The 23,121-nt window shown below is 43.8% G+C and overlaps 1 protein-coding gene across 1 annotated transcript in view; it reads left to right on the top strand.

Moving 5' to 3' along the window:
• cacna1da (calcium channel, voltage-dependent, L type, alpha 1D subunit, a) overlaps positions 1-23,121 on the top strand; it is a gene marked incomplete at both ends in the record, with an annotated part of 61,315 nt that overhangs the window by 12,406 nt on the left and 25,788 nt on the right. The window contains 13 exons of the mRNA XM_080001475.1: positions 6,646-6,785; positions 9,404-9,576; positions 10,461-10,613; positions 11,667-11,863; positions 13,109-13,212; positions 15,081-15,250; positions 17,127-17,201; positions 19,273-19,360; positions 19,819-19,845; positions 20,360-20,520; positions 21,231-21,456; positions 22,298-22,505; positions 23,001-23,121. Of these exons, the coding sequence (XP_079857601.1) occupies positions 6,646-6,785; positions 9,404-9,576; positions 10,461-10,613; positions 11,667-11,863; positions 13,109-13,212; positions 15,081-15,250; positions 17,127-17,201; positions 19,273-19,360; positions 19,819-19,845; positions 20,360-20,520; positions 21,231-21,456; positions 22,298-22,505; positions 23,001-23,121 (1,843 nt within the window). The remainder of the gene's footprint in view (positions 1-6,645; positions 6,786-9,403; positions 9,577-10,460; positions 10,614-11,666; positions 11,864-13,108; positions 13,213-15,080; positions 15,251-17,126; positions 17,202-19,272; positions 19,361-19,818; positions 19,846-20,359; positions 20,521-21,230; positions 21,457-22,297; positions 22,506-23,000) is intronic.

The following is a 23,121-nucleotide window of genomic DNA, read 5'->3' as shown; positions in this document are numbered from 1 at the left end:
ATCACAGGCACCACATGCAGCAAACGCCAAAAACTGGTCAGGTGTTATATGGTATTTAATATTGAGAAAAATCGACCGGATAAGTAAATTACCACGGGTGTCTTGCCATATCTTGTCTCCTCCTCATTGGTCTTTCCCAGTAATGTGCTGTGAATGAAATCCTCCCTCTTTTTTCCCCCGTTACCAGAGCATGACTCACCCCATGAGGGATGTTGAGGCTCCGTCTCAGTCGCTCATTGGCCGACATCACAAACATTTATCTGCCACGCTCGGATATATGCTGATCTATGTAGGAGAATGCACGGCTGGCTCACTGTAGATCATACGGTGAGCTGAGCTTTATGGGTCTAGCGGAGGGATGCAGTTTACGGACAACAGCAGAAGGGGTGGGGGGTGCGGAGGACCGTGGCGTCCAACCCTGCTCCATTTTGTGCTGTGTCACAGCGTAACTCTCATTCTAATGCACTAATGCACTTTAATGCACTAATATAAGGTGTTGCATTCAGCAGGACGTCCCAATCAACTTCCGTGCTTCCTGTTCTCAATCCGGCGCGGTTGATATTTAACACCGGCGGATACAGAGCCCCAATCTAACGTTTTTGCATGCAACTGCATGTCTGTATACACATTTCAGTAAGACCAAACCATAAAAGTTACTTGGTTTGGGCAGTTCTCCTTTTTCGAAGCGGTCTCGAGCCAAACGGCCACAGAATGGATTTTACGCATGGGAGTGGCAGCTTGTTGTTTCGTGGATTCAGCTCGAACGCACCGCGAATAGTTTAAGCTGCTCGATGCTAAATGGACAATATATCCACTTCTTCCAGTGAACCGTGCTCTAGTGCACCAGAACCCTGTCAGGTAAAGGATTGACTACCGCATACGGCGTCTCGAAAAAACACAGTTAAAGCCAGGAGAGATCTTAAAAAGTCAAGCGGAATGTTCTCCGTCAATCTCATCTTTGCGTGCATTTTGTCGCTGTTGTTGTCGAAACCATTTTCAACGCCAGAGGCTTTACATAGACGTGCTTCTACAACCAGGCGGCCGGATCACCCCGCACGCGTTGCGTCGGGGGTTCGTCCTGGGCGGCGGCTCGTGACTCACTCAGGTGGCAGCGAGCGACAGCGGACGTCTTTGCGAAGAGAGCGGTTTGGATGGCGACGGGCTCTTCTCGCTGCAAAGTAAATCCGTTTGGTACAAGGTCGCGTGTGTGCATGCAAGGGGCTGCTCGCGTATAAACCGCGATCCTCGAGGTGTTGTAATCAGGTTCCTCTTTGTTTCTACCGCGTCAGCACGAGGCGCGATATCGTTTCCTCATCTTCTCACATCAATATATTTTCAGCGATCCTTTGTTTCATGAGGTTAAGCCAACAGCAGCCGTAATTCATGATTTCGTATTTTAGATTTACATATTCTTTCGCAACGGAAGGCCACTGCATTGTGTCTTAGCGGACGCTGAAGTAAGCATACGAACATGTGGTTTAGATGAGATCGAACCTCCTCGGCTTCAGTGAGACACATCATGCCGCCCTGATTTTAGCCGAAATACATCACTTGAAAAAGCTGGTTTCGCCTCGCTCCGGATCTTTAAACCTCGGCTCGAGACATCGAGTCGTCCTGTTGGGTTTGTTGCTCTGCTATCAATGAACTTGAGCTTTGGAAATGAAACGGTGTCTGCAGAAAAGATCATATATTCTAACGTTCGGTTTCCAGACCTCAGTAAACAAACGGCCCCCGGGGGAAAAATGCACATTTATCAACAAACGAAATAGTGTTGTTGGCTGACATTTCTGTTAAATGTAAGATAACCGTAAACACAGTGATGCATGTGTCACCGTGGAAACAGAACCAAACTGTGACCACAATGTGGTGTCATGTGCCTCAGTATTGAGTGCATCCCAGCCATCTGGTTTATCCAGGTGTGTGTCATTTCAATTATTCTAATTGGAATATTGTGTTTGCATTCTGAAATTCATTATTAGATATCCCCATCGACATTTGAATATTCCTGTGAGTGGAAGTGCCACGCAACGTGTCACATGGGTACCAGCTGTTAAACAGATCACATTACAGTAAGTCCCTGTGAAGTAAAACACAATGAGTCAGAGATATTTACCATCTGGTGCAAAGGTCTCCATTTCTCCTCTTCTCTTCTGTTTCTTTTCTTTTTCACCTTGTGTCTCTGGTGTTTCTCCTACTGTTCTCTCCAGCATGGACTAGCACGTTGCCGATGAATGAATAATGCGTGGTTAATCAGGCAAAATAACTTTAAACGCTACATGTAAAAATGATTTAAAGGGGAGCTGTTTTTTACACAAGCTAATATAGGTCTCTGAAGTCCCCAAATCATGTCCTTGAAGTTTGTTGCTAAAAATACCACTCAGATTATGCGTTATAGTCATCCAACATGCTTCTACTGTGTATCATCTTGTTCCAAAACGGACTGTTTTTTTGTGGGAGGAGCCTCCCTCCTGAGGCCCCGAGTTCTGTGAGCCAATGGGGTTTGAGCATGGCTTCCGGGTTCCGTTGAATTGAATCCGTAACTTTCACTGATTTCGCCTCATCAGTCCACCAAAATCTGATTCTGAACAAAATTGAGGTGATCTACAAGCCTCATTCAAAAGTTTGTTACTGACTTTTGTTGACGTGCTCTAAGCTTGTGGGAGACACGGAAACTGCAACGCACCGGGACTCTCGCAGGCGGGGATTTTTTGTTTCATGTAAGCGTCAGAAAATAAAATAAAATAAATGAATACATCTATAATAAAAACACAATTTTTATTGGTTTTGTTTGGAGAAATGCACAGCGGATCCGACGGAGCAGATGACCATAGAAAGGAATCCTTGACGATCTGACGTCACCTCGTGCAGGAAGTAGAAAAAAACGTTGCAAACGGAGCGTTCAGAGCGGTTGGAAGTCTGAGCGTTCTGTTCACAGCGATTATTTTGTCATTATTTTACCTCATTATTTCACACTTTGGCCACGTCTAAAATGAACATTCGACATTGTAACATTATATATATATATATATGACAGAAAATAAGAAAAAGCATAATAGGTCCCTTTGAGAAGAACTTTAAAAGTAATTTTATATCCCTTTTTCCACTATGTTTACAATATTGCCCCCTCTCAATAACAAATAAATATTTATTTATTTATTCACCTATTTATCTATCTATTTATTTATTTGTTTGTTTGTTTGTTTGTTTATTTATTTATTTGTGTTTGTTAGTTTATTATTTATTTATATATTTATTTATTTATTTTGTTTAATTTTTTTCATACATGACGAAAGACAGTTGAGGTATACTGAAAACAGGGCTATGTATTTAGTAATTACGCATTCGCAACATTTTGGCAGCCAATGGCAAAGCCGGCTCGCATCAATAACAAGGAGAAATAGTGAGCATAGCAACCGTTCAAAAAGTTGGAGGTTGGGGGGATGTTTGTCTGGAGGTGGAAGTCTCGTTATCAAAAGGCCGTTTCTCAGTCGCAAAGAGGCAGAAAGAGTAGAAGAAGAAAGAGAAGACAACGTGCTTTTATCTCTGTGAGGTTGATGTGGTGCATCAAGGGAGCGCCATCGAAAAACACGACAGAAAAATGCAAATGGCCGACTCCAATTACTAGAGGAGGAGAGGAGACAATTCCCTTCTTACCTTGTGTCCCTTTCACTAGGTTTTATTATTTGCTGTGTTTGGCTATTTGTGCATTCTTTTCACCACCGCCGCCGCTCCCGTGTTGCCTAACAAGTGATGCACCCGTCGCTCCTGACATACATGTTGCACCCCGCAGAGGAGTGCTCCCATAACCAGCTCCGTCTCACAACGCTCCGCCCGTCGTCGTGTTTCCGACGGCGCCCCAATTTGGCGAAGCGGGGCGGCGGTGGTCCCAGCGCCCGCTAAATAACAGACACACACAGGGAGAATGAGAGGCAGGTGAAGATCAATCCAACAGCACCTGCAGTGAGCTGCAGGACTGACAAATACTATTTTCCGATAAACACGTTTTTTTTTCTGAGACACAAAATTGGGGAGATTGAGTTGAAAGCCGTTCTGTGTGTCTGTCCATTGTCACGGCTCTGGGTGGTCTGCGTTACATCCGACAGCAGAAATATTTACACATTTTATTTCTTTCTCAGAACTCGCTGCTGATCTGCGCTTAACAGTCAGTTCCGTGGTTGACGTCTAGCTTTTAAGCCGGTATTTAGTTTGGACTTGAAAAACTGAAAATGTAGCTCCAATACATGAGATCATAAACGCTATAAACATCATTTTTATTTTACAGGATAGGTGGCCTTTAATGCAGATGTTAGGCAATCGCATAAATATATTGTAGCTTGTAAAGCAAAATCCATTGTGGTATTGACAATCATAATTTGATTATAATCTTGATTAAAATCCAACAAATATAATCCATTTATTTATAATCTGCTCAAAACAAGAGGCTTCACACTGAGTATACTCTGGAATCGCTTACAATTACTGTTTTTTAATGCAAGGTTGGTCATGTTGTCATTCAACGATAGTTGTTCCCTCTTTGCCGCGGGTCATCTCGCTCTGTAAATGCCTCGGAAATCGTTTGCTTGTCACTTGTCACTTTCCCTTTTTCGTCTTTGCTCTTTTGCTCTTTTCTTTATTTAGGCCCCGGGGTCTGAGCGGGCGAGACCTCCGTTGAAAGCCCGGCTCTTCCTTTCACGTGGGCCACAAAGGGGCTGTGTGTTCCTTTCAGACGCTGCTAAGCTGTTCGCCTTCACCGTGTCGACCAGGCAGCGGATTATAATATCAACCGCCTCAGGAAGTGTGTCTAGTTATAGATGCACGCGCGTGTGCGTGCGTGCGGCTAATATGTAGCGAAACACAGAGACATATGAAGGAGAGAGAGCGCGAAAGAGGGACAAATACAGTAAAGCCTCGGTTCGTGCGCAGATGTTGCATGTATTCTGCATGTGAAGGGTTAAAAGACCCCGTACATTCCCCGTTCACTCCTTTAATAGCGTGGCAGACTAAGGGGACATTTCCTGCTGACGCGGCATAAGACGAGTTGTGGCGGAGCAGCGAAGGGTAAATACATTAAACGCCTATTTGACGTGTTGGGCCTGTTTGAAGTGCTCGGGCTGACCTGCCCTGCCTCGCGGAAGGTGGTGCGAGGTGGAGGCCCCGGAGCAGCTGAGTCACACCGGGGCCCCGCTCCGCATGCATTGTACACACACACACACACACACACACACACACACACACACACACACACACACACACACACACACACACACACACACACACACACACACTCTCACACTCCAACCCGGCTATGGCAGCCTCGCGTGTCAATATTGTTTTCATAGCGACGGGATGGGGTTTGCAAATGTTGCTGATCAATGCCCGGTGTTATCTGGGCGGCTGCTGAGATTTTCAAGCTCTCAAAACAGGCAACCCCGCTGTTCTGAAATGCCCCTCAGCCCTCGACCTCATGGAGGAGCAACGTCACGTCGGACAATGTTGATGCAGTTTCCGTGGTTTCCTTTATGGGGAGCTGTTACCGGTTGTGCCTTTAACCAGAACTTTATTAGAGTATTGCTATTATTATTTTTTTTGATTACTGATAACTTTTATACTAGTTCCTAATCAATATATTTTGTCGCGACCAACTTTTTGTATGTTGCTTTAAAATAAAAATGTTAAAGAAAGCAAATTACAATAACAATCAAGTATGAAAACGAGTCGAATGCCACAGAATTGTTCCGTACTCAATAGTATTAATGCAATTTAGTCAGTGCTATAAAAGTGTTGAATTTGGATGCCCAGCCTCGCGTACAGCTTCTGCTTACTGTCCTATTAACAGCTGACTTGGAGTGTGTTTATTCACACCATTCATTACCAGTCCTGATCTCTGGATGCCGTCTAAATCAGACATGCCCTATTCCTTTTTGTATGTTTGGACTGTGACAGACTAGAAGTATGCTTGATAATAGTCTTCAAGCTTGGCCCCGCGTTTGGCACCTGAAAAGGGAAAAGCCCTGAATGGCTATTGTTTTGTTTAGGCATAGTATGACGCCGTCGGACGAAGGGGGGCGTTTTTTTCGTTTCCCGCTCGCGTCGTGGCCTTTAACGTTTTATTGTTTTACCGTTGGCCTCGCGCCATTGTGTTCCATATGCAGAGTAAGCACAGCAGGCGACATCGACGAGCCGGATTATAGAGTCACTTTGCTTTTCCTGAGATGGTCTCCTCTGTTTACTTATTTGAAAACATATGTGCGTGCGTGTGTGTGTGTGTGTGTGTGTGTGTGTGTGTGTGTGCATGTGTGTGTGCTTGCGCGTGTGTGTGCGCATGCGCGTGTGCTCCCACGTCCACTAATTGCAGCCTCATGATTGGCATTCATGAATTTCTCTGGGAATATTTTGAACATCTCCCTTCTTTCTCTCTGGCTGCGTCCTCATTCGTCTCTCAATGGGTGCAGCTGCCTCAATCTGTTTCCTTCCAAAAACAGCTGAGGGTGCGTTTGCGCCTTTGTGTCCACATGCAGCTGAATTTAATTGGTGCATTTTTTAAATGAATTAATAAATAAATTAATAATAAAAAATTAACCTTTAATATTTGGAAACATTCAAAGGTTTCGTGGTGTTGATCGTCCCTTCTTTCCGTCTCTCCAGGAAACAGTTGAATATGCCTTCCTCATCATTTTCACTATTGAGACCTTCCTGAAGATCATCGCTTATGGGCTGGTGATGCACCAGAACGCCTATGTGAGAAACGGCTGGAACATGCTGGATTTTGTCATTGTTGTTATTGGGTAAGTCCAACAAGTTCACTTGATGATTCATTTAATTTCTGTTGTTTCATCATCTATAGTGGATTATAACCATGGAGCATGAGCGGCAATCTTAATATTCCACGCCACTCAAACTCATTAAATGTAATGTATGTTACTGCTGGGCTGATACAGCACGGAAAGTGTACCTTTTGAACTTGGTATGAAGTTGTTCCACATTATTTTATTGTTTTTCTTTCTTCTACGATTATCAAAACGGATTTTAATTTGCTGTGACTGTTTTCTTTTTACCCGTCTTCATTTTTTTTAAGGACCATTATCCCATCTTTTTATCTTTTTAGCCTTTACTTCATATACTAATATTGTCATTTTATTCACTGAATTTCTTTTTTTGTTTTGTTTCGTTGCGTTATTCCATGCAAATGAAATGGGACAAATAATATGACATGAGGTTCACAATGCAATAAAGCCTCTAATTGCTGATTTTTGACCATATACACTCTGATTACACTATTGCTTGCATTTAAAACTTATATTCACTGTGAAATGTTGAAAGCTAAATCCAGACACAGAATGGGTGTCTTATTAAAGTGCTTGTTGTTCCACAATGCATATGGTATTGTATTTTACATTGCAACACGTGGTCGCTTGGCTGCGTCCCATACGAACGTGTTTATGAGGTCACGAGTGTTCGACGGTTTAGGAAGGATTCCGGCTGCGTATCACGCAGTGTCCGTTAATTCGGAGAGAGGCCCCCCGGTGCCGGAGCTGAGGTTGCTTGAGCCAGAGTGCTAATAGAGGCCCCTCACACACCCACAGTGTACCGTATGACCCAGAAAAGACAGAGAGAACAAATCAGAGCTTTACCACCACTGGAGTGAGTCACCATCTCGCCGTACTTCATCTCCCTCTCCCTCTCTCCCTCCCTCCCTCTCTCCCTCTCTCTCTCTCTCTCTCTCTCTCTCTCTCTCTCTCTCTCTCTTCCTCTCCCCCTCACTCTTCTCTCACAATCTCCCATCTGGCTCTTCTGTATCTCTCCCGTTCTCTCTCCTTTTTTCATCACTTTCGCCTTCCATTTTGATGTCCCAAATTGTGGTACTTGACGCTTTCTGCGCCCTCGCCCGCCCCCCACTTTCTCTCCTTTCCTCTCTCCCCTTCCACGTATTCTCCTCTTGTTATCTTCATCCTTATCGCTGCCCGTGTTCCCTTCCTCTCTTCCTCCCTCTTCCCTCCATCGCTCTCCTCCAATCCACACACAGTCCAGTGGGTAGCTGGGTCAGATCTCTGTCTGCATTTCTGTGCACCGCTCCCGCTGCGACCAATCACTACTGCTGCTGCACGCGGAAAACGCTGCGTTACAATAATCCTTCCACTATCTAAAAGCTAAATATAACTGTGCCAATATATCTGGGAAACGGGTACATTCAATCACAATCAGAAGGACGACGTTTTTTGTTCAGTATTAGGCCATATTGTGCTTCACTAAGCCCAATATATTGAGATAAATAAATATATTAAGGTAAATCGACATAAAAGAGAAATACTCCGCGCAAGGTTCTATCAGTAAAATCTCTACGTCTCATGAGTAAAATATCTGCCAACCTCAAAACGCGTTATTTACCTTGTTCACGAACTCCCAAAGCATCTTTGGAACGGAATTGGGAAATATGCATTTGTTCAAATGAATCATTAAGTTTTGCAGTTAAGGCGTAGTGCCGGACCAGAGGAAGTCAGTGAGAGCAGGCGTGCTCCAGTTCCTGATCCATTCACGTGCAGTGGCAGGGGTGGGGGGGGGGGGATAACACTTCTTTGAACATAATAAGATGTGTAATGAATTAAAAACCTGGGCGCCGGCTCTGACTCACTTCAACAGAAGTCTGAGCAGACTGTGTTTATTGGCCTAAAGTGTCCCCTCCGGTTCTTATCGGCAGCGTCCACTCATTCAGGCCTGTTAGCAGCAGCTTTGATGTGATGTCCCCTCCTGGCGAGGTGAGGCACGCCTCTGCTGAAGAAGGAGGTCCACCCTGCTGCTCCCACTGTGTCTTCTGGAGGATAGATAGATAGATAGATAGATAGATAGATAGATAGATAGATAGATAGATAGATAGATAGATAGATAGATAGATAGACGGACGGACGGACGGACGGACGGACGGACGGACAGACAGACAGAGACAGATAGATAGATAGAAAGATAATAGGGGGATAGAAAGATTAACAAAAAGAAAGGACAGTAACTTCAGGATTGTCCACAAGATATGCAAGAGGCCAACGATAGTTAGATAGATAGTTAGATAGATAGATAGATAGACAGACAGACAGACAGACAGACAGTCAGACAGATAGATAGATAGATTATTTTAGATTATTTAGATTATTTTATTAGACCAGTTATTTTTGCAATAAACCTGTGTATCAGTGATTCACATTTTGCCAAAACCTCACAAGACAAAAAGAAGTGAAACCCTTGCAAGCAGGAAAAGAAGATGAACATCTGTCACGGAATGGTGGTCACCAATTTATCCAAGAACAATTTTAAGTAGAACTATTAATTTCAACATAAAAAACCCCCAATATGGTTGAATATTTGTTATTTGTATAGTATTCATTAGTTTATGTTTCCTTTGCTGTTTTGGCAGACTGTTTAGTGTTGTCTTGGAGGTTTTGACCAAAGATGAAAAGGCAGAAGTCATGGGCGCGAACACCCACCCATCGATGCACGGCCACGGCAGCAAGTCGGGCGGATTCGATGTCAAAGCCCTGCGAGCCTTCCGTGTGCTGCGACCTCTGCGGCTGGTCTCAGGAGTCCCCAGTGAGTAGCCACGCCTCTAGATGTTGAGGAAGGATCACAAAAAACAATCTGAATTTTAACCTGCATATATCCACTCTATGCATAGTGAGATGTCGAATAATGCTGAAATGCCCCTTTATTTATAACAGTAATTTATAACCTTTTTTGTGGAAAGCAAAACTTCAAATTATCAACTGTAATTATTTGTTATAATTCCACTATTGGATTGAAAACATTATATATTTCCCTTTAATTTTGTAAGGTCAAAACCTTCACGCTGAACTCAATGTGTTGTGTTTTGCCGTGTGCTCTTCTATTTTTAATTGTAATCAGGAAGGAAGAAGTGTTTCCTCTTCTGTCACAGTCTAATTTCCTTGGCTGCACACAAGCTTTTTTGGAGTGGAAATATTTATTACACAGAAACAAATGGCAGTGAAGATCAGTTTTTTCTAATTGAATATCAATATATCATAAAATATTGAATATCAATTAATTTTGCATTTCTTTAAATCTAACTTATCTAAGTGAAGATCTAGTCATAATAGATAATTGTTAAAAGAACCAAATCATGCAATTACGCAATTACGAAATTACCCTCTTACCCTCTTACCCTATTGCACAATTACACTATTACCCTATTACACAATTACACAATTACACTATTACCCTATTACACAATTACACAATTACACTATTACCCTATTACACTATTGCACCATTGCACTATTGTACTATTACATAATTACGCAATTATACTCTTGCACTATTGCACTATTACACAATTACACAATTATAGAACATGGTGTCAAACCTCCCATTTTGATGGTCACGTGCATGACGACAACATAAACGCACACGTTGAGAGTCCAGAGCTCCGTCTAATCTGCGTTTTACTCCCCTCCTAGGTTTACAGGTGGTGTTGAACTCCATCATTAAAGCCATGGTCCCCCTGCTCCACATCGCCCTCCTGGTGTTGTTTGTCATCATCATCTACGCCATAATTGGCCTGGAGCTTTTTATTGGCAAGATGCACGCTACCTGCTTTAACCCTGGCACAGGTGCACTCTCTTGTTTTCTCTCGAGTCCATTCCGTGTTTTGCTCCTTGTTGCATTTTAAGGAGCTCTGTGCGGTGTTGTGCAGCGTTACGCCTGTGGCTGTTTACACGGCGAGTAAACAACCGCCAATTGCAATGCATTTCTCCACGTACGCTGCCCGGAAGCATATTTCTAACCCTCGAGTCCGCTCAGAACATATTTACTGTTTGGTGTCACTTCGATTTATTTGAGAGTGAGCGACAGATCCGGATAAACATAGAACTATGATGCTTGGATAACATCGGTATCGGACGATATTGGCCTTGTTAAGTGTAAAAAAGATGACATTCACCGATGGCAGTGGCCAATGTTTCCGCGTTTCCCACGCGTTGGCTTAACTTGGGTGGGCCGCCCGGGTATATAAACGACCGCCAAAGTATATTTGACAAACCATTTTAGGCATTTTTAATTATTATATTTGTATCCGTCCGAGAGAGCGATCGATTATAGAAGACACGGCTCTCTGCAGCGCTCCATGCAGGAAGTAATGCTGCGTTCATGGGAACTCGGAAAACTGTAAGTGATGCTGCGTTCAGGGGAACTCGGAAAACATCGGCATCGGCTATCGGCCAAATTGTTATTTTAATCATCGCCCAGAATTTCACAATCGGTGCATCCCTACATGGAACACTATCTGGGTCAGGTGTCAGTTGAGCCTTATTTATCATTATTGACTTGATTTGCCGTTTTGTTTGTCAGTTATCATTTTACAGCTCATGGAACACTTGCATTTCATTTCTGCTTCGTAAACATGAGATAAATTAATAAAGTCATTACAATTTAATATTTCAGCCTTGATGTGCAACACTACTGTAGAGAGTCTTACACAGAGCTAATTCAAATATAACTTTCTATGATTGAAGATTTTCAGATATAAACCCGACCTGATCTAATCTAATAAAAAACACGCCACTAATTTGTTCATGTAGATTTCATATTTTTGATTTTAAAAATGTTATATTTATGTAGTGAGTTGAGCAGGATGCATTAGGTGACAGTTCTTCCATTGTATGTAGATATTCTGGCGGAGGAAGAGCCGGCTCCATGCGCAATCTCAGGGCATGGGCGCCAATGCCCCATCAACGGCACGGAGTGCAGGGAAGGCTGGCACGGCCCCAACGGCGGAATCACCAACTTTGACAACTTCTTGTTTGCCATGCTGACGGTGTTCCAGTGCATCACCATGGAGGGGTGGACGGACGTTCTTTACTGGGTGAGTCCCTCACGCCGCTCTCTGTGCAGAGAGTTGGGTCCTCCGCCCGCCTTGGCTCGGGATGACAAAGGGAAAAGGGGATGCTCCACTTTTTGCGTGGTACCGGTTTTATCTGTGTGTCCAGGAGCCAAATACACGTTGTTAGCACGATGCTAAGCTGCAGGGGGAAACACGTAGCCTAGCTCCTGTGAAATACACCTTCAACATCTCACTTATTTAAAAAGTACACGTTGCATCGTTATGATGAGTAAAAAAAAACACATACATTTAACACAAACACAACTCCCCTCCCGAGATCAATAATCTATCTATCTATCTATCTATCTATCTATCTATCTATCTATCTATCTATCTATCTATCTATCTATCTATCTATCTATCTATCTATCTATCTATCTATCTATCTATCCTTCTATCTATCTATCTATCTATCTATCTATCTATCTATCTATCTATCTATCTATCTATCTATCTATCTATCTATCTATAGTATCTATCTATCTATCTATCATCTATCTGTCTACCTATATCTATCTATATAACTATCTATCTATCTATTTGTCTATATAACTATCTATCCATCATCCATCCATCTAATCCAACATAAATAAAGCATTAGCATTATACTGTATATATATATATATATATATATATACACACACACACACACACACACACACACACACACACACACACACACACACACAGTGTATATATATGTATATATATATATATATATATATATATATATATATATATATATATATATGTAATTGTATTCATGATGATTTGTTGTGAGGCACTGCTTCAAGTGATTTGGGGGTTGCCGGGCAATAAACAATGCTTCACAGGTAAATTAATTTCCCCCAAAACTGGAGCATCCTCTTGAGGCCGAGGCAAACGAATGAGAAGAATGGTTCTGGAGTGAAACCGCTTTTCGTTGAGGTCTCACTTGACCTTTCTCAAGATCCTCATTTCAAATAATTAGCCAGTTGACAACCGACTGCGGCGCCTGACGAGTTCTCCCACTGAACGCTCTGTTTCCACCGCCGTAGAAGACGTACGGACGTGCCACGCCCTGTCCTTTTTCTTTTTTTTTTTTTTTTTTTTTGTTTTGTTTTCTCGGTTTTCTCTTTTCCTGACGATTTTGTAATGAGACCCGTGCTGCTCCATCTTACCTCTCTTTTTATTCTCTTTTCCTCCTTTGCGGTGTTTCCTGTCCTCCGCCGCCGCCTGCTCCTCCAGATGAATGACGCTATGGGCTTAGAGCTTCCATGGGTGTACTTTGTCAGTCTTGTGATCTTCGGCTCCTTTTTCGTTCTTAACCTGGTTTTGGGTGTGTTGAGCGGGTAAGGAACCTCCTTCGTTTTCACTAACCCCGCTGCTCTGGGCCCTTACAGGTCAATGATGCCATTGGATGGGAAACCCCTTGGATTTATTTTGTAAGCCTGATCATATTGGGCTCCTTTTTCGTGCTTAACCTTGTGTTGGGTGTGCTGAGTGGGTAAGAGGCAGTTTGGGTTTTCAGTGTGTGAAGTCGAGTGTGTATGCTGTGTGGTGTGTCGCGCCGCGTGTCTGCTTTGCTGTGTGCGGGATGACGTGTGACCTCCCACGACGCGTTTTTGGGGTTTTGATCACATCTGCGACGCGCCGCGTTTATAGATATCAAAAACCCAGAGAAGCTTCATAGACTCAGATAGAAATACAAAAATGAAGCCAATAATCAGGCTGTGATGAAGGAGAAGCGAAGTGGAGGTGGGTGTTGGATGTAGTTTATCCGAGCCTTTACTCCCCCGAACTTCCAAGACCCCCCGCCATCACTTCCACTTCCTCCACACCAGCAAAGTGAGCTGTTTCCGCCCCCCTCCCCATACGCCCATCCCACCCAACCCTCCTCAGAAAAATTAATCTCATTTCTCGCCCTTCACTCCCTCGGCGCTCCTCCTAAGCTCTCTTTCAAACCCCGGCTTCCCAGCCATGTGGAGTGGGGGTGGGGTATTACAGTAGAATTAACTCTGGATGGTTGACCAGCGAGCATCGCCCGAATTTCAAAAACGGATGCGAGAGTCAACGAGGTTAGTGTAATCACGATGAACCCAGACACACTCTCAATCCCGTGGATGGCTTTTACAGTTTTAGATCGGCATCAGGGCCGAGGCTTCAGATTAGCACGAACAGGAAATACAGTCTACGTGTTAATCATCCGTGTTGACATGGTGAATATGTTCATTTTTACATACAAGGATTATATGTTTTTAGCATGAAAAGGCCTGTATTTATTGGTGGTGTGTCATACAAATTATTATTTCCAATGCCCAAAATGCACTGACCGATTACACTGAATTATTATAGATTTGTTCCTCGGGGAATTCAGTGTATATAGTGTCTATATATTCCATCTGACCTCTAAAAATCTTTGTGTCACCTACACATCTTCAAGACCATTTTGAACTATTTTCAAATTATAATTAATTTAATTAATGTTTTATTATAAAATTGAAACACTATCTTGCATATCTTGCATTATACACCAGTATAATTCACAAATCTATGGCAATTCATTGCAGTTTCGACAGTGCACTTCTCCCTCCAGTGGCCAGGGTTAAGAAACACACAAGGAGTTTTAACATGAGTGATACATTTAAGATGATGACTGTGTGTAAATGAGTGTGTTGGACCAGAATAGACACCTGTATCTATATTTGTTTCAAGCAGGTTAATTATCAAACCTCACTCAGTAAATACTCGCTGTGAAATGAATGAATTTTGCAGTGACCTGCTTTGATTTCCATGTTCCTATTCCTATCCTACTATTCTTTTGTTATTATTATATGTGCACATGTGTGTTTGTATGCATGTATGTGTGTGTGTGTGTGTGTGTGTGTGTGTGTGTGTGTGTGTGTGTGTGTGTGTGTGTGTGTCTGGTGTGTGTGTGTGTGTGTGTGTAGAGATGGCACAATTATTACATAATCACCCGATCGCCATTATTTGAGCTGATAGCGAATATTTTGCAAAATTGTTAGTCCACAATCATATGTTTCCATCAGATATTGCAGTGCATGTCACGTGTGTGTGTGTGTGTGTGTGTGTGTGTGTGTGTGTGTGTGTGTGTGTGTGTGTGTGTGTGTGTGTGTGTGTGTGTGTGTGTGTGTGTGCGTGCGTGTGTCTGCGCGTGTGTGTGCACACGCCCGCACGCACGCGCACTTGCGAACACCAGAGAGTTCTCTAAGGAGAGGGAGAAGGCCAAAGCTCGCGGCGACTTCCAGAAGCTCCGCGAGAAGCAGCAGCTGGAGGAGGACCTGAAGGGCTACCTGGACTGGATCACCCAGGCCGAGGACATCGACCCCGAGAACGAGGACGAAGCCGACGAGGAGAGCAAGCGCAACCGTAAGCTGCCCGAGCGCCCCCCCCTCGCCCGCAGCGCCGCGCAAACATGAGCGGTCCATGGGAAGTGACGTGGCTTCGCTCCGTAATGATGTCATCTGTAATCATAGTCCATCGCTATCAAGTTACTCGAAATTAAGTTAATTGCATGTGCAGTCTACAGCCTCCTGGAGAGTAATAATGAAGGAAAATAACCAACAAATATTCGATTCGGATTTCAGGTGATGCCACGTCTGGAGGGGACTTACAAGATCAACTGTAAATGCATTAAGATAATGTGCTAATGTGTGAAATTTGACTTTTTTAAAACTTAACGCTTGATTTCTCGTTATCTGTTCTAACCGGCGTCTTGCGTAAGGTTAACTTAGAATTTTGCGACGGGGTAGGGGATCAGGTAGCATGGATAGGGAGTGTATCGGGCGTTTCAGCCCTGCACCCTGGAGTCTCACGCCATGTAGCACCCGCAGTGTGTTTGGAGGAAGGAGAAAGGGATAAATCATTACTTGGGCAAAATGAAAACTCCTAATCCAAATCCTCTTTATATAAGCAGCGCACACGATGCAGAACAGAGACACTGCCTCGGCTCCGGCATCCGAGTGGAGTCGAGAGACTCCCTCCTCTCTCTTTTCCCAGCCCTCTCTCTCTCTCTCTCTCTCGCTCTCTCTCTCTCTCTCTCTCTCTCTGTCCCCCTCTCTCTTTCTCAGTCGCAGCTCAGTGTGATCTTCCCTCGCCCCTATGCTAAAGATAGGAGCTTTAGAAAAACCTCGCTGACACGTTTTTAAGTTAAGTCTAGCATCTGCCGTCAACACATGTTAAAATTCTCCCCCGACACTTTCCCTCCCTGCCTATAATTACACCGTTTGCTACACAGGTAATAGCATTTACGATCACTTTAAACGACCAATACCGCAGTCAAATTGAGTTTTAGCCCATTTACTAGCCAGCGCTCACATTTTATACTGCCTGTTTCCCTGATGACTGCTCCCATTTTTAGATTGGAATAATATTTCTATTTTCGGGTTTTGGGAAAATTTGAACGGTATGGCAAGAAACCTACCTGAAAAGGATCTCCTGGTCCCGCTGACAATTACATCAGCACACATATTTTTGTCAAATGTACTTAATTTTGATGTCTTTTGTATTCTGCCTTTTCGGACAGAATGGTCGAATTCCAAAATACTGCAAAATTAAGTACCTTTTACCAAAAATTCATCTTACTGTGTCCGCGGGACCCGGAGATCAACAAACCTTAATAAAGGTAGGTTTCTCAACATATTGTTCACATTTTCCAAAATCTAAAAATAGCGAATTCAAAAATGAAAACTGTCATCAGAAAAATGGTCAGGGGTAATGTCAAATGTGCGTGCTGACGAGTAAACGCGCTAAAACTCAATTTGCCTGTGGTACAGCACATTAAGACCGACATTTTAGGCCAAATGGCAGATTTTAACCATCTTCAAACAGGCTCGTCCTTCACGGGGCTCAGCGTGTATTTAAAAGCGGTTCTCGTAGGTCCGACGTCCATTGTGTCTTTTCGTGTCCGCGTCAGTGGTTTATGAGCCTGTACCGACATGGAGACGTGTGAATGTGTTAATTTGCACTGGGACATGTTAGTACAGGGCGCTTGACCGTCACTAATGGCTCTCCGTCTTCCTCTCTACCCTTCCTCAGTGTCTGCAGTCCATGTGGCTCCCGGTGGTGTCGCCATTCGCTATCTTTATTTTGAATGCTGCTGTCATGACTGTTGTTGTGGTGTTTTTTTGTCTGCTCTGACCCATTCTCCCACCCCTCCTCCCCCTCCCTTCCTCCTTCCCTCCCCATGATTCTCTGCTGTGCGGCTCTGTCTGAATGCATGGGCTTGCATGCATTGCACATGAAGGGGTGACACTGGCTGACCTCACCGAGAAGAAGAAAGGAAGGTTTGGGTGGTTCAGCCAGTCCTCCGACACACATGGTAAATCCTGTGGTTTCCCTCCGTGATGGAGGTCCACTTCTCCCTTCCTCTGCCTCTCTAGTTCTCTTCTGTCTTTCTCGCTCTCCCTCTCTTGTCATATGTTTTGCTGTTTACTGTGTGTGCGTGTGTGTGTGTGTGTGTGTGTGCGTGCGTGTGTGTGTGTGTAAGTGTGTGTGTGTGTAAGTGTGTGTGTGTGTGTAAGTGTGTGATTGAGAGTATTTTAGTACTTTGTTCTCCTAGCCAGAAATTGTGATGTATTGTAGAATGTATCAGCTTACAGGAGCACAAAACCAGCTAAAATGACCTCCCTCCATCTACTACTCCTACTACTACTACTACTACTACTACTTCTACTGCTATCTGTCTCTCATCAAATCATCAACCTACTGTTTATAAAGTCCAAAGTCCCACACATTACTGAGTAGAAGCTTGTTGTCATAGTCAAGGAATTTTAATGACTAGTATTATTTGAAATTGAGTGTCAGAGCAGCCCAAAAAAGGTGTGTGTGTATGTATGTGTGTGTGTGTGTGTGTGTGTGTGTGTAGAGATGGCACAATTATTACATAATCACCCGATCGCCATTATTTGAGCTGATAGCGAATATTTTGCAAAATTGTTAGTCCACAATCATATGTTTCCATCAGATATTGCAGTGCATGTCACGTGAATTCGGCCTTTCCATCAGTTTACATCGATTGACGGTGTACCTGAATTTTGATGTTCCAGCCTTAAATGTGAATAAATGGCTCTTCTGCAACAGCTGTATAAGCTTACATTATGATACTCGCATAAAACGAACAAAAATGGACAAATACATTGTTCCTCGCAATTCTTTGTATGACAATTCATCGGCAACTAAAATTTCATGATGGTGACAGCCCTATGTGTGTACTGTACCTGCCTGTGTGTTTGTGTGTGTGTGTGTGTGTGTGTGTATGTGTGTGTGTGTGTGTGTGTGTGTGTGTGTGTGTGTGTGTGTGTGTGTGTGTGTTGGTGTGCGCGCATGCATTTGTGTATATTGGACTCATCATCCTGCTCATGCTTTTGCAGTCGTCTTTAAAAACCTTCTGTTTGAGCATTAGAGCATTAGAGACTGTGCAGTGTGCGTGTGTTTACTCCCTCCATGTCTCTCTCCGTGTTAACCCTCCTCCCCCCCTCCCCCCCGAGCTGCGTCCCTGTGTTTCCAACTCAATGAGCCACGGCGCCCTCATCCCCACCACGAGGAAAGCGACGCGTAAAACCAGGCAGCCGTGGCGGCTGATGGAGGAGGACACGCCCCCTTTTTCTACTCCCGGCCCCGTTTTTTAAAGCTCAGGAATCGGCGCGAATATAGTAAAACAGGGCTAAACCCAGATCACTCCGGCAGTCAGCGGCGCTCTCTCCCCCCCGGAAAGAAAGGAAAGAGCCGCCTGACAGCTCAGGGAACTCAAAGCGGACGCCCTCACTCCGCCTAAGTAGCGGTGTTTTCGTGGAAGCCCCAAGCCCTTCCAAGTGACGTTTCGTTTCTGTACGGTCACGCTTATCACTTTGTTGGAGGAGTTCTTCCCCGACGCACAGACACCAGGATCAGGGACCGGGCTCCTACTCCTCCTCCTCCTCCTCCTCCTCACCCGTTACTCCTCACCCGTCAGCCCTGGGAGCACAGCTGCCCGGTCGTCTGTCCCGCGTCAGCTTGGGCTTCACAACTTGTAAATGATGCTGACGGTGACAGCCATCACAATTGCACAGCGGCAGCGCCGGCGGTGACAGCCGAGCACCTTTCCCTCCGCGAGGACAGCGAGAGTTCTGCCTGCGGCCGCGACGCTTTGAGGCAGGGAAAATGAAATCACGCGTTTGTTGATTTTTCCCCTCTGTTTCTTACGATTCAGCGATCCTCCACAAGACCGCTTCTGACTCGCTTTGGATCTGAACTCGATCACTTTGGGTCGTGATCCTTTCAGATTGGTGCTTTGATGGGGACTTTGCGGTGTCTTTGTTTCTTTTATTTTCGGGCAATTTGGGGGCTTGGGAGACTGAGTGTACACTTTCTCTCGGCGGTGTGTGTGATGTGTGCTTTTTTTACTGCCGCAGCGAGCGTGCCGGCCAGTGAGACAGAGTCTGTGAATACAGAAAATCCAAATGGAGAGGACGAGAAGACGCCATGTTGTGGACCTTTATGGTGAGAAGATGGAAATGAATACACAGAATATACACTATATAATATATACAATATAGTATATATACAATATATAATATATGAATATATAACATATACAATATACTGAACATGCAATTTAATATACAACATAGGGGGTCACTCAGTCACCTTACATCATCACCTTGATTTGAAAAACAAGCAGCACATCTGCGAGGGCCTTTTTGGAATCAGCTACTGGGCACTAGATAACAGAAAACACAACATTCTTAGTCATTACTCTTCATGTGTCCTCTGACCCTGAAAATGTTGCTTCATCCAATTTTTTACTTGCATACTTTGCATTTACGGTGTTCCCCTTTGCTGTCACGCTACGGACGTCTATCTGTTGGATATACTAAATCCTGTATTTTCACCAATAATCTTTGACTCCTGACTACAACCAGTATATGTACATATAAACTTATTCTTAATTCTTTCAGTCAAAAAATTTCAAAGTCAAAGTTCAGGTTAGTATTGTTTTTTATTACTTTATTATTTATTAATTTGTTTATTATTATTACTTTACTGTGGTTCTGGCTCTATGTTATAATGCATGCAGCTGTGAGCGTAAGGTTTGTGTCTGCATGGAGTGATGCAGTATTTTTTTTTCCCCTGCCCGGCTTGACTTTCTCTCTCTTTCGCTCTGTCTCTGGAGAATTTATAATGAGTCTTCACCAGGGATCATAAATCAACAGCCCCGGAAAAGTCAGCATGTACCAGCATGTATATTTAGACCTTACCCTTACGTGGTCTTTTTTTTTTAGCTCATTTTACTGTGCAGTGCGGCTTGCAAAAAGAAAAAAAAAAAGGCTTTTCCCCGTTGGATACGGCCAATAACCGCACTGATTTGCCATTGAATTGCACTGCAATGATGTATCTACGTCTACAAAAGGGAGTCGTTTTAAAGTTTTAAAGCGTCAAGTCAAGTGAAGCGTCGCCGGCGGTTTCTCTGCCCGCTGACACAGCCTCCTCTCTCTGCAGTCGGCGCTGGCGCCGTTGGAACAGGTTTTGTCGCAGGAAGTGCCGGTTGGCAGTAAAATCGGTGCCTTTCTATTGGCTGGTCATCATCCTGGTGTTCCTCAACACGCTCACCATCTCCTCCGAGCACTACAACCAGCCCGAATGGCTGACACAAGTGCAGGGTATGTGATAAACCGCGGCTACTATAGTTTTTAAATGAGGTCGACAGTAACCCATAACGTCCTTCACTTTTTATGGTGTTCGTCTACGGCGTGTCCTAAATTCTGCTGCCGGGGTCTCCGAGCTACAACTGCACTTTCTGCTCCTATTACTACTCTTCTGGCCTCTTATCACAAGCTACCAGGACATTTTACAGTACATTTTAAAATCCTTTTAATTACTTTTAAGTCCTTGCATGGTAGAGCGCCCATTTTCATTAGTGAACTCTTAAAAAAATCAGACCGTACTGTGCTTCAAGGTCATTCAACCAAAGTGTTTTTGCTTTTCCCTCTACAAAGCGCAAAATCAAAAAGAGACTGAAAATGTGCAGTTGTGGCCCAGCAAATGTGGAATGGTTAACCATATAATGATAGAAAGGCCTTATTAATCTGTTTAAATGTGTTTTATATTATATTATGTTCTCCATTTGTGTTATAATTTTCTACTTGTTTGTGTTCAGTACTTTTGTTTTGTTAATGATATACAAAGATGATGATGATGATGATGATGATTATTATTATTATTATTATTATTATTATTATTATTATTATGCTCAATAATAACAACAATAATAATTTAATCTAATTTCCAGTCGAGATGCAATGTTACTTCCACCTCATGCTGCATATGTTTTGGAATTTTAATGAGCTCAGCCTTTTCTTTGTCTTTTCAGATGTTGCCAACAAGGTGCTGTTAGCGCTGTTCACATGCGAAATGCTGGTGAAGATGTACAGTCTGGGGCTGCAGGCGTACTTTGTGTCGCTGTTCAACCGCTTCGACTGCTTTGTGGTGTGCGGAGGCATCACGGAGACGATCCTGGTGGAGCTGGAAATCATGTCCCCGCTCGGCATCTCTGTGTTCCGCTGCGTCCGGCTGCTGAGGATCTTCAAGGTCACGCGGTAAGGGGACCCAAGTGCCGCACTTCTGAATCCAAAATTTTAAGTCACTGTAAGTAGGTGATACAGGAGGCGACATCCAATTTGTTTCTTTCACTAAACAGTAGAGACAGGGCGTTTTGGAAGGAGTTGCAGCGCCCCATATTTAGAGAGATTGACTATGAAGTCTTATTCAAATTGCATCTCAATTTCAAGGTCAATTTCATTATTAAGAAATTCCCTGATCCAATGGAACACTTTTACTGAACAGCACAGACCGGGGATTCCCAATCGCACGGGGGTCGCAAGGTCTTGGGACGATTTCAGGCATATGTTTCTTATAAATATTGGATAAAAATCCACAAGAGTGCTAGTTTAAATATAAATTGTAACAAACTCCATGAATATTTATTACAGTGTATTGTGTGCCGTAAAATCCTAATTCAGACAAAAATGACTGCTGAATGCTCATAAATACATCAAAAGATACTGAAGGACATTGAAGGTTGTAGATCAGTTGAATCAGACATGTAAAATGTCATAATAATAGCAGAAAATCCAAATGTCTTTTTGTAATATTTATGTACTTCACTCTTGAGGCCAGAGTTTTGTATTGAGGATATTCTTGCGCTACCGATACCCTATTTGAGCCCATGTCGGAGAGATACACACCGATCAGCCACAACATTAAAACCACCTGCCTAATAGTGTGTGGGTCCCCCTAGTGCCCCCTAATGAGGCGTGGGCATCCATGACCCTGTCGCCGGTCATTAAGTAAACGTATCCAATAAATTAGTTGTTTTGTTTTTTCTCTTCCTCTTTCTTTATTTCCTCTCTCTTTTCTCTCTCTCTCTCTTCTTCCCAGTCACTGGCAGTCCCTCAGTAACCTGGTGGCCTCTCTGCTCAACTCCATGAAGTCCATCGCTTCCCTGCTGCTGCTGCTCTTCCTCTTCATCATCATCTTCTCGCTGCTGGGCATGCAGGTGTTTGGCGGCAAGTTCAACTTCGACGAGACCCAGACCAAGAGGAGCACCTTCGACAACTTCCCCCAGGCCCTGCTGACCGTGTTTCAGGTGTGTGTATGTATGTGTGTGTGTGTGTGTGTGTGTGTGTGTGTGTGTGTGTGTCTTCAGTGATTACAATAAGGAAAGTATTGTTGTGTTGACCACGTCGTCATTTCATACAATGAACTGATTTTGATTTTTCTCCATCGGGGAATACAACCTTACAATGAAACCTGCACGAAGCTCCTACTTCTGCCAATTCAATGAATCAGAGGAGTCCCTGTAACGTGCAGGACCCCTCGATAACTCTTATTACTCAGTGGGACCTTGAGTAGATGAGCGGCTCATTTCTCAGCCGCCGTCGGTCGACGACGTAAAATAATTTCTCAGGGGCAGAGCGTGAAGGAAGTAAAGGGTTAAGGGAAGTCAGAGGTTGTCGACGTCAAAACTGTCTTTCCCCCTGGATTCCCATCAACATAGCTTCACGTCTAAAACCTTGCACGGTGGGATCTTGGACGCGCCACAGATCGTCCTGTTGTTGTTTTTTTTTTTCGCTGCGCGTAGATCCTGACCGGAGAAGACTGGAACGCTGTCATGTACGATGGGATCATGGCGTACGGCGGCCCGTCCTCCTCGGGGATGATCGTTTGCATTTACTTCATCATTCTCTTCATCTGCGGAAACT

This window comes from Zeus faber, assembly GCF_960531495.2.
Source record: "Zeus faber genome assembly, chromosome: 5".
Taxonomy (NCBI): Eukaryota; Metazoa; Chordata; class Actinopteri; order Zeiformes; family Zeidae; genus Zeus; species Zeus faber.
This window is presented reverse-complemented; position numbering and strand designations above follow the sequence as displayed.